Source organism: Talpa occidentalis, unplaced genomic scaffold (genome assembly GCF_014898055.3).
Source record: "Talpa occidentalis isolate TD23 unplaced genomic scaffold, MPIMG_talOcc4v2.1 talOcc4.10, whole genome shotgun sequence".
NCBI classification, from domain to species: domain Eukaryota; kingdom Metazoa; phylum Chordata; class Mammalia; order Eulipotyphla; family Talpidae; genus Talpa; species Talpa occidentalis.
This window is the reverse complement of record NW_023600993.1, coordinates 61,726,767-61,744,600: the sequence shown is the minus strand read 5'-3', so window position 1 is coordinate 61,744,600 and position 17,834 is coordinate 61,726,767. Positions and strand designations below refer to the sequence as shown.

The following is a 17,834-nucleotide window of genomic DNA, read 5'->3' as shown; positions in this document are numbered from 1 at the left end:
TGACCATAAATCTGTGGGTTTATTTCTGGGTTTTCTGTTTGGTTCCAATGGTCCGTGTGTCTGTGCTTGTTCCAATATTGTGCAGTTTTGATTATTATGGCTTTGTAGTATAGTTTGAAATCTGGGCGAGTGATGCTTTCATTCCCTTCTTTTTTTTTCAAGAGGGTTTTGGCTCTTCGGGGTTTTTGGTGGCTCCATATGAATTTCATCAATATTTTTTCTATTTCTTTGAAGAATGACATTGAAATTTTAATTGGAATAGCATTGAATCTGTATATTGCTTTTGGTTGGATGGCCATTTTGATAATGTTTATTCTTCTGATACATGAGCAGGGGATGTCTTTCCATTTCTTTGTGCCTACTTCTATTTCTTTTAACAGTGTTTTATAGTTTTCTTTGTATAGGTCCTTTACTTCCTTTGTTAGGTTTATTCCCAAGTATTTGATTTTTTTGTTGTTGTTGTTTCAATAATAAAAGGAATGGTTTTCTTGATTTCTTCTTCTTCAGATTTATTGTTTGTGTATAGGAAGGCTACTGATTTTTTTGTGTTGATTTTGTATCCTGCTACTTTACTAAACTGATTGATTAGTTGAATTAGTTTTTCTGTGGAGTTTTTGGGGTTCTCTATGTATATTATCATATCATCCACAAATAGTGATAGCTTGACTTCTTCCTTGCCTATTTGGATTCCTTGTATGCCTTTCTCTTGTCTTATTGTTCTGGCTAGTACTTCCAGTATTATGTTGAAAAGCAGTGGTGAGAGTGGACATCCTCATCTTGTTCCTGATCTTAATGGAAATGCTTTCAGCTTTTCACCATTGAGAATGATATTGGTTGTGGGCTTGTCATATATGGCCTTTATGATATTGAGGTATGTCCCTTGTATCCCAAGAATTTCAAGGGCCTTTACCATAAATGGGTGTTGTACTTTGTGGAATGCTTTCTCAGCATCTATGAGTATTATCACATGGTTTTATATTTCTTTTTGTTGATGTGTTGGATTACATTGATTGATTTTTGGATGTTGAACCATCCTTGTGTCCCTGGAATAAATCCTACTTGGTCATGGTGAATTATCTTATGGATGATGCATTGTTGGATTCTTTTTATAATTTTCATTTTTTTTTTATTTAACTTTTTTTTTTTTAATAGAGGCATGTTTTATTTATTTATTTATTTGTTTGTTTGTTTTGTTTATACATGCACTGGGTACAGTCAGAAGCGCGGGAGGGTGAGAGAATTCACCAGAGCCAGAGCGGGGAGCAGAGCAGGCAGAAGGACCGAAGTACACTGCTGAGGGGAGCAGCGGGCGGCAGGAGAGGTCTGCGCGCCACGCGGGACCCTCCTCCGGTGGCCGGGGAGCAGCCGGGGATCGAACCGGCGCCACAGAGGCTGCGGGCAGCTTCGCAACCCAGCACTCAACCGCTGAGCCACCGGGGAGGCCCTGTTGGATTCTTTTGGAAAGGATTTTGTTAAGGATTTTTGCATCAGTGTTCACTAGGGAGACTGGCCTGCAGTTTTCTTTTTTTTGTGCTGTCTTTGTTGGGTCTTGGTATTAATGTAATACTAATATTAGTATTAGTATTAATAGCAGTATTATTAATATTATACTAATACTAATATTACACTATTTGGTATTCGTGTTGGCTTCATAGAACATATTTGGTAGTATTCCTTCTTTTTCAATTTTTTGAAAGAGTTTGTGTAGGATAGGCACTAATTCACTGCTGAACATTTGGTAGAATTCATTTGTGAAGTCGTCTGGGCCTGGGCTTTTGTTTTTGGGGAGTGCTTTGTTACTGCTTCAATTTTGCTGCTTGTAATTGGTCTGTTTTGTTGTTCTATTTCTTCTTTGTCCAGCTTTGGATGATTATATCATTCTAGGAATTTGTCTCTTCTAGGTTATTGAATTTGTTTGCGTATAAGTGTTCATAGTAATCTCTGATTATTCTTTTGATTTCTACTGAGTCTGTTGGGATTTCTCCTCTTTCATTTATAATCCTATTTATATGTGTTTTCTCCTGTTTTTTCGTTGTGAGCCTTGCTAGAGGTTTGTCTATTTTGTTTATTTTTTTCAAAGAACCAACTTTTGTTTTCATTCATCTTTTGAATTGTTTTTCAATTTCTAATTCATTTATTTCTGCTTTGATTTTTATTATTTCCTTTTTTCTATTGGCTTTAGAGGTTTTTTTGTTGTTCTTTTTTCTAGTTCTTTGAGATGTGAGATTAGGTTGTTTCTTTGAGTTCTTTCTTGTTTGTTGATGTGAGCCTGTATTGCTATATATTTCCCTCTTATTACTGCTTTTGCTGCATCCCATATATTCTGGAAAGTGGTGTCCTCCTTGTCATTCAATTCAAAGTATTTTTTTAATTTCTTCTTTGATCGCCTCAGTAGTCCAGTGGTCTTCCAGTAGTGTGGATTTTAATCTCCATGAAGTGGGAGGGTTCCTTATTTTCTTTTCATGATTTATTTCTAGCTTGATGCCTTTATGATTGGAGAAGATAGTTGGAATGATTTTGATCTTCATATATGTGTTAATGTTTGTCTTATGTCCCAGTATGTGATCAATTCTGGAAAATGATCCTTGAGCACTTGAGAAAAATGTGTACTCGGATTTTTGGGGGGTGCAATGTCCTATAGATGTCTGTTAAGTCCATGTGTTCTGTTTTTAATTTAGGTCTCTAGTGTCTTTGTTTATTTTTTGTCTCATTGATCTGTGTTGAAGTCTCCCACTATATATATTTTTTCTTTAATATCTGTTTTCAGAGCTGATAATAATTGTCTAATATATTTTGGTGCCCCTTCATTTGGTGAGTATATGTTGATGAGTGTTATATCTTCCTGATGTATTGTCCCCTTTATCATAATGTAGTATCCATCTGCCTAACCTCAGACGGGTGGTCACCCTATCTTAATACAGAAGTTTACACTGACACCAATGCTGTCTATGATAAAATTAGAAATGGTGAATTGAACCCAAAAGAAACAATCACCTTAAAAATGAATTTTTCTCCTCATTTGTATTTGTGGTTGTCAGAATAATGCCAGTCTCTCTCTCTGTCCTCTAGCTCAGTAAGAGTATGCAGCATGTTGTTCCTTCTTCAGAGCATGTGCTCTTTGAATAGAGTATAAACTACCCCCAGTATTCACCTCTTTCATCCACTCAGTCTTCATTCTCCTTCATAATTCTCTGACTATGTTTTAAGGCATAATTTCTGAGGGCCTGGAATGTTCACTGAGTGCCCTTTTAATTTACATGGAAGACATTCCCATGTCCAGCCATCATCCTGCAGCCATTTCCTGAGAACCCATCAAAACCCAGAACTGTGGTAGCTGCTCCAGACAGAAGCTGAAGGGAGCATTTATCTGTCCTGTCAGAACACATAAAGGTGTGTTATTTGTTGATGCCCACAGGAACTTTTCACAAACCTAGGGACTTTATAAAAACTGCCAAGACTTCTTCCTTATGTGTGATAGATTAGCATGAATTTTGTTACCATCCTGAATGTAAAGGCTTCTATTTCACAAGTGGAAAGTAGGGAGCAGAGTGGTGGGAAACCCTCTGCACCACACAAGGCCTCCCCCTCCATGCTGGGCCTTCTGCTGTGCACTGTCTCCTGTGGCAGGGATTTAGTGGTTCAGACTGCACATGTGTCATGATGTTGACAGTAGAAATTATTAGACCCAACACTCTCCCCTTATCACCCAGGAGACCCCAATCCAGACCAGAAAAACAACAGCAGCAGCAAGTTTATTTTCTTATAATCCTCAGTGTCTTGACTTGTAGATTATAGAAATCCCAGTTTCACTGACTGGGGAATAGAAATGAAAATTAAATGTCAGCAATAATCCCATCACCTTGGATTCTAGCTGCTCCTTATATAAGCCTTAGATGTATTCAAGTTAAATTGGAATAATTCAGAGATACAGGGAGTTCTTTCTGCCCATTACAAATCTCCCAAATAACCACAAGGAAACCATTGTGAGAGGCCACCTGTGGAGTGACCTCCTTGAGGCCCTGTTCCTGAAAACCTGTTTCCCTGTGTTTTATTAGCTAATTTCCCCTCACCCGATGTGCTCCTGGATTATCTCAAATGCTCACTTTGAGGCTGAATTATGTTCCCCTGTAGAACCTCACATCATTTCCCTTCATAATGCAAATCACAGCTCACATTTCTGTACAATCAGTGTTCTTGTTGTGCAATGCTTGCTTCCCCACCACATCATCATGTCCAGCACACCAGTTTCTGGGGATGCTCAGCAACCATTTACTGGAAGAAGAGAGAGAGAACTCTTTCTTTGATATATTCCCTGGCTCTCCAGACCCAATGGCCTCACTCAACTTGGTAACCTTGTGCTCATAATGTATGTATTTCATAATCATATTCAATCTTGCCAAGAGTCCATTTCAATTTAAAATAAACCACCTTCTTTTTCTCTGGAGAATAAAATGTGTTTCATGCATCTCCAGTCCTCTATTATCATCTGTTCCAAATCTGCACCATTAGTTAACTATGGTTTGTCTAACTCTATTGGTAGTTTGGTGCCCCAATGCCTAATCTGTCTAGGCTGGAAGATGGGAACTGAAATAGACAATCCTACAACTCTCTGATAATTTCTTCATTCTTTCTAACCCTATTTCCCTAGCAGACTGTTCATTTAACTTTTCCCCAAGTAAATATCATTCTCCTTGGCAAGTAAGGAAGCAAAATGAAACTTAGCAAACTGTAAGCTTTCTCCCTTTATTGATGTTCTTCTTGTGTAACAAAAATAGGGATTTATGGGAGAAGCCTTAAATTATGGGGCGCCAGAGCACCTCGTGACACTCTGCAATGTACCCGCTTTGTCAAGGAGGTGCTCTCCTTTGTGCACATATTTATTGGGTCACAAACAGACTGGTGCTGGTCCAGTAGTCATGGAAGCAGACACTTAGCAGCAGAATGATCCCTCATCTCAACCAATATAGCAGTTTCTTAACAATGTGGCTTAAGCTGGGTTGACACTATTGGCCATCAGTGTGGTTTCTATTACATTGTGGTTAACTGTACTGCCAAGCTTTCTTTTGTTGAATTGTCTAAGCAAGTTCCTTTTTTACATCAAATTTCCCTCTTAAATATTTTTAATCTTATCAACCTGCCTCCCAAGTCTCCAGTAGTTCAAACATCACTTACCCCTTTTATTCCCTGAAAGATTACCTTAGCAATGTGGAACTATCTCCTAAAAGTGGCATCTCCCCAACTGCCAGGTTTCAGGTGATGTAGGTTTGCTGCAACCATCTCCTGCCATATCCTAAAACATTTTTAGAATTGTCATCTCTACCCAAGCACTAGAAAGCATGGTGACATGATAGTGGTGATGTGGCAAGGGCTCCCCTCTGCTCATCTCTGCAGTGAAACATCTAGTCACCCTGGAGGGAAGTCAGTACCTCAGACATCACTCCTTTTTCCCAGTGAAGGAGGGGAGCTCAAAGTGAGCTTTTGTAGTGAGTTTATCATTTTTTTATCATTTTGCTTACTATGTATCAGTGATTTTATCATTTTTTTTTCAAGATTAACAATTAAAACCATTGTTTTGAAATTAGAGGGACTTAATAGTGGTCTAGAGTTTGAAGAAAACTCTCCGGATCTCTTAGCAGTGTTTGCTTCTGAAAAACAGCAACCATGCTTCTGATTTTTTTCCTGCTTCTGGCACTTCTTCTCTGCCCAAGCCTGCACTCTGACCCTGCAGTTAGTTATACTTACAGTCTCTTCTCTTCCAAATCTACTCATTCTCTTTAACAGAGACCATCACAGTCCATACTCCAGCGACCTAATTCTGTTTTGTGCTTCCACAGGCCTGTTTTGTGCTTCCAACCTGTGTCTTTATTCCAGGGGTTCACATTCAATAAGATCAGAACTGAGTCATCTCCCCCACTGCTTCCAGGCCTCACTTGCCATCCTGATCTTCATTTGTCAGCTGCGTGTGGAGGTGGCTAAAATCCAGGGAAAGCTAGTGGAGCTGGTGGTTGGTGTGCCTGTCAAAACAAAAGGCAGGTTGTGTTGAACAGCTAAGTGGTCTGAGAGTTGTGCTTTCTACTCAGATGCACAAATATACTTCCTATATTTAACCCTGGGCAACATATGGTAGTGGCACTCATACATCACTCATCAGGTTAAGTAAAGTTTTAGTGAGATAACATAAGCAGTAGGACCTGATACATAGTAAGCAAACAGGAAATAGTCTAAGTGGTGGTTGTTCATGCTCAAAGAAATCCATTTGTGAACTTGAATATTTGCTTTGATAACAAAATGAAAAAGTAGGACAAGATGCCTAAGTTGCAGGTTGGTTCAATTTAGAATGTGTTGAACTCAGTGAAAATAAGGTGAGAATTCAATGTTTTTTTACACACTTTTACATGAAGCCATTGCTTTTCTTAAAAATGCTGTTTAATCCTACCTTCCCCTAAATTATTTTCCTCAAAATTCTACAGACCAAATTTTCTGCCATTGGGCCATCCCAGGAGAGTGAAGGAATGAACTACAAGTGGAATGGATGGGAGGAGGGGGGGGATAGAAAATGGGAAGTTTGAGTTTTCTCAAGACCTTGTATGTTTGCTTTCTTTATTCATATAGTAGTAGCAGCAGTAGTAATAATAATAACAGGCCCTCAGCAAATTCACATCCCAGGGATAGAGTGAGCTGTCCATCATGGGTCATTCCTAAAGGAGTTCCCACTCCAGCTAGCAGAGAAACAAACCTGTTGGGACTTGCAGTCTGGGGTGGCCCTCAGCGTAAGATGGGGTGATTGGCCTCCTAGGACTCAGAGCAAGAGAGCTTTTCCCAAGAAACAGTGTGAATGCTTCTTCCTGAGGAATAATAGCTTTCCAGAAGGAAAGGAGCTTTCCACCCAGAGAAATACCACACGTAGAGACTGACCCAAAGGAGGGAAAGACCACCAGGCACATCAGAAAAACTAGGAGGAAACTCAGAGGCTCAGGATACCAAGGCAGCTGGCACCTCTGGGAGAGGAGCAGGAACCTGCAGTCATAGCATAGACTCCACAGTTCTTCCTTCCCTATGTTCTCTTCTGAATGCAGAAGCCAGGCATTGAACGTGTTGAAACAAATTTGTATTTCACAGTTTTCTCCTTAGTATTCTAAATGGGATGGGCATCGGTTTAGAAGATTGCTTCTCAGAAGAGTTGCATTGTCAGGATAGATTTACTCATAGTTTTGTAGCCCTGAATACCCTAGTCCCTGATTGACCACACACCCCAAGTAACCGAGACTCTGTCTTCATGCAGGTCCCCTTGCTCGTGTGAATCATCTGTAAGATCAGAAGGCAGAAACCCACCTGTAAGATGCCCACAATCACAACTCAAGGATGCCACACACAAGGGGTGCCAGGATTTGGTGTGCTCCTTTGTCTACAGGCCAAAACTCAAGGCATTGATTTACAATCTTTTGTAATCCTCCAAAGTGGGGAGCGGGTGCTGCTCTGATGTGTGGCTTGTGTGCCAAGTAAATGTATTTTGCCTCTGAATATTTAAAATTGCCAATACACAATTCTTGTTGGCAGGTTAATGGGAATATAAATGTTGGTGCCCAACACTACCACTTAATTATGTTAATGGGCAAAGTATACATTCATGCCTTAGATTGATTTGGAACCTTTGAGAATTTTATCACATACAGATGACTAAAACCATGTAGTTGTATAAGATCTTTTGAATCCATCCATTTACATATATATTTGTATGTATGTATGCATACATAAATGTGTGTGTGTGTATATATATATATATATATATATGTATGTATGTATGTGTGTATGTGTACACACAGTAGGGGAGATGGATCTCAGTGGAAGCAATCTGAATATAATATGCTACATGCTGTTATGTGTTTTAGTATTAACAAAAAAAAGTTCACAAACTTTTTCAAAGGTGATATGTTGAGTAATGAAATTGCTGGAATTTTGTTCCTGAAAACTTTGGGGTTAAACCCTTATGGAAGTTCACAGATCATGATCTGACCAAAGAATATTTTAAAAATCAACTGTGATCACCCAAAATCATACATGATGTACTGACAAAGGATTTCTGAATTCTCCAAAGGCAGGGTGGCTAAAATCAGAGTGACTTTAAAGTAGACACTGGTACTCCACAGCTGTCCAACAGCTGTCCCCAGTGGGCTGTGAAGTAGAACATGCCTCCCAGAGCGGGGCTGTGTGCAGAGCCCATAACCTCCCTGGGAGCCTTGGCAATGGTGTAGGATGTCAAGAGGGGGTATTTTGAGTGTCTTTGTGTCACCGAAATCAAATCAATATTGTGCTAATACTTCATAATATGGGTTTGATCTTGATGCTTTTGTCCTATAGATCAGTGGCTCCCCTGATATCATTAAAGCAGACTTCTCATAGCACATGGGATTCAGCCACCAGTATTTGTAATGAGATTTAACTACTAAGCAGTAGTTTTTCACATCTATCTATCAAACATTTTGTTTCATTGAAAAAATGCTCTTTGAGAGATTAATAGAAATCAAGAAGAGTTCATGAAATAAATTCTCAATCTTAATGAAATAATAAACATTGTTAGATCAGTTTAATGTTTTACAACTATTTCAGATCCAGACTTGAAGTAGAATGGAATCTTCGCTCTGCACTGTGCAATTAACTTCATCACTTTCCTTGGTGTGGCGGGAGCATCCAGCCAATGGCTCTGAACCTCACTGCCCCTACTCTTTGTCTTTAGTGCCACAAATAAAGGAAAATGGTAGCCATTGTGTGAGTTTCATGTTTGGATACCTTATCCCCAGCTAAGCAATATTTATGACTGCCTGCTACTCTCTGGGCATAGTCACTACATATAATACAGACAAGAATATCAGCCCAGGGCCTCCCCTGTGGCGCAGCGTTTGAGCGCTGGGTTGCTAGCCTGCCTCTGCAGCACGGGTTTGATCCCCGGCCGCCAGGTGGGGGTCCCACATGGCGCGCAGACCTCTCCTGCTGCCCGCTGCTCCCCTCAGCAGTGTACTTCGGTCCCTCTGCCTGTTCTGCTCCCTGCTCTGGCTCTGGTGGATTCTCTCACCCTCCCGTGCTTCTGACTGTGCCCAGTGCTTGTATAAATAAATAAATCTTAAAAAAAAAAAAAGAATATCAGCCCACTTGGAGTTTATTACAGTGGAGGCAGATCACAAACAAAAATAAGACAGTAAGTGTATGTAGGTGCTGGTAAGTGCTATGAGGGAAACAATCAGGAAAAGTGATGAAGTGACATTGAGTAAAAACCTCAAGGAATTAAGAGGACAAGCCACAAGCCACAGGTGAACATATAATTAGCAGAGGAAAAGCAAGTGCAAATGCCCTGATGCAGAATTTTGCTTGAAGGAACTAGAAATAGGTTAGAAAAGAGGAAGGGATGGTTATGCAGATATGTACAATTTCCTCGTGTCTGCCCTCCACCCCAGTCTTCACATTCAGTTGGTGCCCCCTTCCCCAGAGAATGTCTGCTCCCTATCAGACCAAGAGAAAGTGGGCCATGAGGTTGAGAAGGGATACCAGTTGAGTTCACCACACCATAGATCATTCTGCTCATAGGGGAAGGATTAACTTTATACTAAATTTATTCTCTGTTGAAATTATGCGTTCTGTATCTCAGGCCCTACTGAAGCCTGGGATCCGGGCTTCAGATAGAGAATAATACAGCCTGTGAGCCCTGCTTCCATCTTTCTGCAGTGTTTTCACAGTAGTTCTTGGTGGATTTCATTAAACGTGAATGGTGATGAGGTACCATTTTCCAGATGAGGACGCTGAAGTCCAAGAAGATGAAGCAACTTGGTCATGTTCTCCTCATTCTTGAAACAATCTATGTTTCCTATTCCTGCAGAATCAAGTCTAAAGCCCTTAGTCTATGAGATTCTCAGTGGCCTAACTTCCCTTAAGTAGTTTCTTATATCTACATGGACACATCATGCTTTTGAAAGCATTCCCTTTGTGCCTAGAGCATTTCTCCTGTCAGAATTGCATAGTAGCCCCCACTGCCTACTCCATCAAGGGAAAATCCAACCCTGTTCTTAAAGACTCTCTTCCTGCATGTGTGTTTTCTACAATCAAGGGCAAGCCCTCCTCCATGCTCCACTACAAGCTCATTTTTGACAATCATCTCTACTCTTCCCACATACATTGCTCCTCAGCTTGTCCATAAACCTGCCTCTCCAACCACAGGAGTACCATTAAGGGAAGGAGGCATGTCTGAATGAAATTCCAAGGTCCCAGAGGAAGTTCCTTCCTGTACCCAGGGAAAGGCTGGGCTCACACCTACTATTACAACATGATAATTAAGAGCATCCTCTTGATCCCCAAAATGTCTGACTTTAGACAAAATAATTTGGTTCAGATGGGGTATTCAATAAATGTTCAATGACAATAAGCTTTGAGTGAAGTCCAGGGTCCCTATATCCAGTCTGAAATTTTACATTTTTCCCTTCTGCCTCTATACTGTAGTTTATACCCAGAAATGGGCCCAGATCTTTCTAGGCCTCACATCAAGAAGTAGACAGAGTGAAAACTGGAGAACTTTCCCAGATAGGTCTAGTTTCTGAAACCTGCTCATTTCCCCCAACCAGAAAGTTGCTCATAAGTGGTGTTCAGCAGAGGGTGGGTCTGTTCGATATCTGCCTAACAATTTCTCATGCCTTTTCAATGGTTGTGTCCATAAGGTACTGTCCTCTCACCTCTGTGCTAACAGGAACCTTTTCTATTTCCCTGGTAGTCTTTCACCTAAGCTGTTTGATCTGAAATTTTAGCTACCAGCAAAGCCTCTCACTTGGCTCTCCTGCAATTTGCCACATCTGACTGTATCACACTCCAAACTTGTAGTGTTCCCCACCCATCTGCCTACCTTGGAGTGGCAAGGTATTGCCACTTTGGTATACCAGTCACATACAAGTGAAATAGCCACCCCATCTCTAAACTTCCTGTCGCTTTCCACAGCTATCAGGTGTTGAAGCCTATGGCTTTTAATTCCATACACTTCTTAGCACATTTTAATTATACCAGCTTCTTAGCAGCTTAGCCCCTTACCTTTTGTCTCCAGCTCCTGTAACATCAGTATTGAGTGCTTAAACAACACACATTTACTTCTCACAGTTCTGGAGTGTGGGAGTCCAAGATCAAGGTGTTGACACATCCAGTGTCTGGTGAGGAGCTGCTTCTGTTTGCAGATGTCTATTCTATCCCACTGTGCTCACATGGTAGAGAAAGATGGCCTCTCCTTTCTTTTCTGATAAGGTGGGATCATCATGATAGATCTGCTCTTAGTAACTTACCACCTAATTACCTAACACCCTAACTAACCTGGAAAGGCCCACCTCCTAATGTAATATTAGGAGGTTATGGTTCCAACATATGAATTGAAGGGGTCACAGTCATTCAGGCATTTCTACCTCTTAACCTCTTGCTTACACAGACCCCAGAGCTAACCTGAAATAAACCACTCACAGACCATAAACTCCAGGATGGAGTTTGGCTTAGTGGGAGAAGGGACAAGCTGCATACCAGGCCAGCTTTGAATTTGAAATTCACATTTCAGACTCCTGTGTCAGATTTCTCAGTTGGTTTGGAACTCATGAAAGATTAAAAGTGTGTGTAGTTAATCACATTCATTATGAAATAAAGTACAGAAAAATCTCATCACCCAACCTCCTCCTATGTTTGGGAGTCAGTAGCCCCCTATGTCCCTTCTTAATGCAACCGCATGGGTAAAACTGAAAAGGAAGATAGTAAGTACATTGTACCCCAAGTCTCCTGGGGTTGGTTGCACAGTTGTTCTATGTAGAAGACAGTCCACGACTTTGCGCTCCCCCTGTAACTGCCAGTGACACTAGCCAGTACAAAATGGGGCCCATGGCATTCAGAATATGGCCAAATTAACAATATCGCCTCCTTAGGTGGAGGCAGAGAAGAGTAGGGACAAGGAAGGTCACAAGGTGGAGATCTGGGATGGAGAAACACCTGGAATTCTCCCAGAGCTGTGAACATGGTAGGGCTTCTCAGGCATTCTCATGGGGAGGCCCAGAAGTTTCTACACAGGGTTTCTCTGCCATGGAACTACTTCCCACCTCCTGAGTTTCCAATTCCCTGTTTTTTTTTTTTTTACTGGAAATGCAAATGTTTTCAAAGCAGAAGGATAAAAAAAAAATTAAATTTACCTGCTATAGAGCAGTTTGGTCAAGTTTCTAGTTGGGTCCAAGTCATGTAAGTTCAGGTAGCTATTACTCTCCAGAGTGGAGCTGACTCACTCTCTCCTCAAATAGAAGAAAATTCACTGGCAGTTGCTGGGTTCTCCAATCCTAGGCCCTTCAGTCCAGACTGCGTGATGACACTGGCCCTAATAGAGCCACCGAGAAAGCAAACCCACGACTCCAGTTGATGGCCCTGATCAAGACTTCTCAAAACCCACCTCAATGTGACTGCTGCTGTCACTAATATTTGCCACCCATCCTTCTCCACACCCCACCAAACACTGAACTGCATGTATTTCCCCAGATATATATGAGTTCTCTCTTCTATAATCAGCACTAGAACTCTTATTCATCCTTCAAACCCTTGAAGGATGGTTTCCCTCCCATGGGAAAGCATCCATAAACACCCACTGCCCTGCAGAGAGAGAGAGACACCTTCCCTGATCTCATACCAGTAACTTGTTGTCATGGTCTCTGCATATTGGAATCCACCAATGGGAGCCCAGAGTATCATATCATGCTAACTTGGTCTCACTATAGGTCTGGGGAGTGATACAAGTGCCATAAGAATTTTTTGAGTTCCAATAGTTCCAACATGGCCAGTGGCAAATTTTTTTGAGCCAAACTCTGGATCTGGCAGGATTTGAATGCAGAGGAGAGTGAATTAGTGACATAAGACCTGGAGAGGGTTTAGACAACAATGACAAGACAGGCTCTCAGAGCTCAGCAAAAGACACACAATGCCATGAAATCAATATCCACAGGTCCAGAATACTGTGAGGGATCTCAAACAGCATTACAAAAGGGAATCCCTTTTGTTCTGGGTCACAGCCTCCAGGTAGGACCTTGAGGTTCAGGTGGAAATCTGGGTCCAGGTGAGGTCTTAGAGTCAAGGTAGGGCCTGAGGTAAGGTCCTGGGGTCAAGGTATAACCCTTGAGTCCACATGAGGACTTGGGGTGAGTGCAGGTAGGGCCATGGGATCCATGTGGGGTCCTGGAAGCGAGGCCCTGAGGGTTGAGATAAGGCCCAGTTTTGCCGATCAACTGGATTCTTATGTTGTAGTGATTGAGGAATTATCACCACAAACCAGACTGAAGGTTAGCAAGCTCAGGCTTATTGGAAGAGAGACTCCTGACAGCAGAGGAGGGATCCAAAGGAGGAGCCCATTACTATTGGGGGTAGGTTTACCTTTAAAATCACTCATGGGACTTCCCCCTCTTCTGGTAATTATCCACTAACCCCTCTTGCCTCATTGCCCTATGGAAGGCTGCGTGAGTCTAGACTCACTGGATGGCAATTCCTCCCCATTCAGGGTGGAAGGTAACTGAACAATAGCTCAGTTGCCCCCCCTCCAATCAGATCCTTCTTTTCTTCAACCACACCCTGTTACACAACTACTACCATCCTCAAACAGGGGCTCAAATCCATTGGGCAAAGAGGGAGCCCATCGTCCTGTTCCGAAGTAGTGGCCACTATCATTGGACTCACCCTGGGGGTTGATACAATACCAAGAAGCTGGGAGACATGAGTCCAGCTACAGAACTGGCAGGCATAAGCTGGAAGCCACAGGAGAGGTGTGGGGAAAGAACAGCACTTGTGGTTACTTCACACCTCTGGGTGACAAAAGGGGGCAATGAGGCAAAGAAGAGTGGTGGAAGTACCTCTCAGTAGGATAAAAACCCTGTGAGCTTTTAAGAGTGGTGGAGAGTTCGCCAAATCACCTATAAAGAAGGAACCTACACACCTCACCAGGGTCCAGGTGAAGCCCTACGGTCCATGAGAAGCCCTGGAGTTGAAATGGAGCCTGAAGTAAAGCCCGAGAGTCTGGGTGGGGCCCTGAGGTCCAGCTACACTTCTGTAATCCGTGTGAGACCCTACAGTTGAGATGGGGCCCTAGAGTCCAGATAGGGTCTTAGAGTTGCCCGATTGCATCTTTACTGAAAACCCATGTTGACTTTCCCCCATTTCCCTATCATCTCCCCTAACCCCTACAGCAGGAAGTGGCAGTTATGTCTCCATTGAGTATTTTTAGAGCAGTGTCCTAGTTTCAAGGAAGTTCATCTTTAAAAGCAGGCCATCGATAATGCAGGCTGCATAATGACAGATGTCCCACCTGAGATTGGGGCAGTGCATGCTGTCTTCACTTTCAAGTCTGGGTGGAGCCTGAATTTCTGGGTCTAGTCTGCCTGCCTAAGGCCCTCCATCTACTCTGCTAAGCAGAGGTGGTGAAAAAGATCACTCCAGGCACAATGTCCCAGGCCTGCTTAGCCAATGGCTAGTGGGACATTGTCCAGTTGTTGGGAGGAAGGTAGCTTTCCCAGAAGGCAGCTCAGGGTGGCTGGAATGTCTCTGAGTAGCAATGAAGAGTGTCCAGGGAGGACGTCTGGAATGATCTTATTGGGTGGTCTGCATCAGAGGGATGCTGCTGGCCCCATGCAGACCTGAGGGGTGGGAGATCACGGAAAGAGGCATTTAAATCTGGAAGAAGTGTTGTTGCTAAAGCAGGCTCACAGTATGTGGTGGGACAATATGCCCAGAAGCAGAGCTATGTGAATGATGAGGCTACTCATGGCAGAGTCTGGGGTGTTCCCCAACTTCCCTTCCTGCAGGAACCTCTGGGAACACAACACAGGAAAGAATCACAAATGCGTGAGAAAGATTATGGGCTGGAAATTGGATGGGGGTTCTCACCACAGGCAGTGTGTGTCCTGTAGCATATGAGCTCACCTCAGAGCCCTGGCTCCCACTGCAATGGTGGTGCAACCACACTCAAACCCCAGATGTCCATGTGTAACACTCTTTGGTCAAATATTGTTATACCTGGTGGGATGAGATCACCTGTATCAGACAGAGCAAGCAAAATAGTGCAGAAGGAAGATGGCTTTTTGTGAGCTCTGGTTCTTTTTAGTGATGAGAACAGGGATTTGAAACTTCTGGTGCCCTGAGAGTTCTCTTCTACACAGGGTACGGGGACAGGTCAGAGGTTTCCTCAGTTTGTTTTGCCCTTGTTCTCCTTTTGCAAACCAGAATGCATCTAATGAAAAGGCAGAGAGACCTGGACTCATAAAAGCTTGCAGAATTCAGGGCCTCCCTGGTGGTGCAAGGGATTAAACACCGCACTGTGAAGCAATCCACAGCCTCTGCAGCACAAGTTTGATCCCTGGCCGGCCAGGGAGAAAGCCATATGGTGAAACAGACCTCTCCTGAGTCGCCTGCTGCTCCCCTCAGCAGTGTACTTAGGTCAATATACCCGTTCTGTTCCCCACTCTGTCTCTGGTGAATCTTCTCACCCCCCGCATCTCTGGCCTGTATCCCAGCTCTTGTATGCATAATTAAATAAATATTAAAAAAAAATAAAAAGCTTGCAGAATTCAGCCACGTAGAGCTCTGGATGTTTCCTGGGTCCCCATTAAATGCTAGACTCTGGTCAGGGACTCAAGTAACCTTAGATTCTTCTTTCACCATATTATGCCACAGGGACACCCAGGGACTCATCGCAGTCACATGGTGTCAGGCAACTTTTACAGTGCAGGGAGAGGGGCACTCCAAAACCCCCAAACCTGCCTGCTATAAATAGGTTGTGCCATCCGACTCGTGAAGAGAAAACATACTCGACCGCATAAGACCTTCAATGGAAAGGAACTTTAATAAAAGTAGTGTGCAATACAGAAGAGGGGAAGAATGGGGAAGAATTTAGTTTCCAAATCAAGCGCCCAAAGCGGGGCTTCTGAGTCCCGAAAGTCTGCCGTAAGTCTAAGGCACATTCTGGTGGGGACCCTCAGAAAGGGTCAGAAACAGTCAAACAAGTCTAGAAAGAAAAGAGCAAATCAAAATCACGATCAATGCTGCCATTGTTAACCTACCCATGGGTCTCTCACCCACGTATGTATCAACCAGTCCAGGACCAAATGTCATGTCTCTCTGCTCCATGTGCCTCCTTTGGGTAGCCTTCTTGCTCTCCATCCTTCTCCCTTTTTCCCCCAGTCTCCTCTCCATCTTTTCCTTCCTGCTCAGCTCCACTATCCCTTGGGTGGGGCAGGGAACCTGGAATCTCCCCTTCTCCTGGGGACCACCCTGTTACACAAACATCCGAAGCCAGGTATGTTCATTGTCAGTTCTAACAGATGAAAAGAGTATTTGGAGCTTTTAGTGGATTTTGCAGTCCTTTAATGCTGAGACAGAGGACCATACACACTGGCAGGCAGACAGAGCAAGAGAGACTCTAACACTGAGAGAGGCAAAACAGCAACCAATGCATCATTGCAAATGCAAGGCCCATCCATTGTTTGCTAGATGCCCAAATGGTGGAAAACAGCATTTCATGGTATCAGCTATCTGTTGTGTGGAAAGCGAAAAAAAGCCTGATTTACTCATTTTCTTTGCATATGGTTAATGGAGGCAAAGGTGGTTTCACCATCACATTGGCATTCCTCCACGTCTGGCTCTCTCCATTCAAGGTACCGCAGCAAATGATATAGCAAAAGGAGTGTTCCTTCTTCAGGAGACTGTGATGTGAGTATTTTTAATGTCATGGAAATAAAATGTGCATTTCCTTTTCCTGGAATCCAAATGCCAGCCAGGGCCACCTGCGTAGAAAGGCATTCACCTATATGGGAAGGGATCAGGGAGAGGTCTGGTGAGGGGTGGTAGCCAGGACCCCGACCAGAACCCCTGTCCTATAACCTCTAGTTATGTCAGCATCCAGGAAGGGCAACTCAGGTATAGTGAGTTACTTCCCTGGGTAACCTTGTAAACACAAAGAACCTCATTATTAAGAAATGGGACTTAGAGAATCAGAAAGGACAGGAGTGATTTCCTGGTGAACAATTGTATGAACTGACCAAAACAGTCCCTGGCTCCACGGCTGAGAGCCAAGCAAGCTCACATAAAAGCCTCACCAGGAGGGCAGAGTGAGGACCTGACTGTGAGGGCATCGCCAGCAGCTCTAGGGCTCCACAGGCCCTGCCTGGGACTTGACTTCCCATATGGGGAGTTTCTAGCACCACCGCCCTGGAAATTGTGGCTGGGAGTCATCTTTCTCAAGTTCTCTCTAATAGAAAATCTATGGGATTAAAATGAAGAAAGGAAGTCCTACTGGTTAATGGGAGAGAACCCAGCACCCTCTTGTTCCTAGGAGAAATGCAGTTTAAGAAAAAACATCATGAATTAGTTAGATCAGCTCTTGTAGAAGTCGTTTATGTTCCTCTTACAGAGGGGCACACTGAAGCGCAGAAAATTGTGAAAAGATAACCCAGCTGGGAATGATCTGAGCCAGAGTCAAATGAGCTTACTGCAGAGTGAGTTTCCTCTCTGCTGCTTTCAGGGACCCCAGAGGCCAACAGTTAGCAACAGGACCAGATGTGAGGCCCCAAGGAGACACGGCAGTGGGCTCCTGGTTGGGTTCCCAGCCAGATACACATCTGGAACATTACCCTCCACATAGATTTCAAAGAGGGAACTCTTGTGGTGACTTAGCTGCATACCCCTAAGCTGATAGGGTTACTTTCTCTCCTCCATTCCCTTATTTGTACTCGATTTTCTGTATTAAGCAGGTAGTCATTTGATCATTTGAAAAATAGGCACAGGCCATTTCTCTGTTTAACTCCAAG

At 43.1% G+C, this 17,834-nt stretch overlaps 1 protein-coding gene across 1 annotated transcript in view; it reads left to right on the top strand.

The window, feature by feature from the left end:
- The window catches only part of COBL (cordon-bleu WH2 repeat protein), a 205,408-nt gene extending 196,318 nt beyond the window's left edge, over positions 1-9,090 (top strand). Inside the window, exon 15 of the mRNA XM_054695880.1 lies at positions 7,283-9,090. Coding sequence (XP_054551855.1) covers positions 7,283-7,300 — 18 coding nt within the window. The 3' untranslated portion in view covers positions 7,301-9,090. The remainder of the gene's footprint in view (positions 1-7,282) is intronic.
- Positions 9,091-17,834: the final 8,744 nt, after the last annotated feature.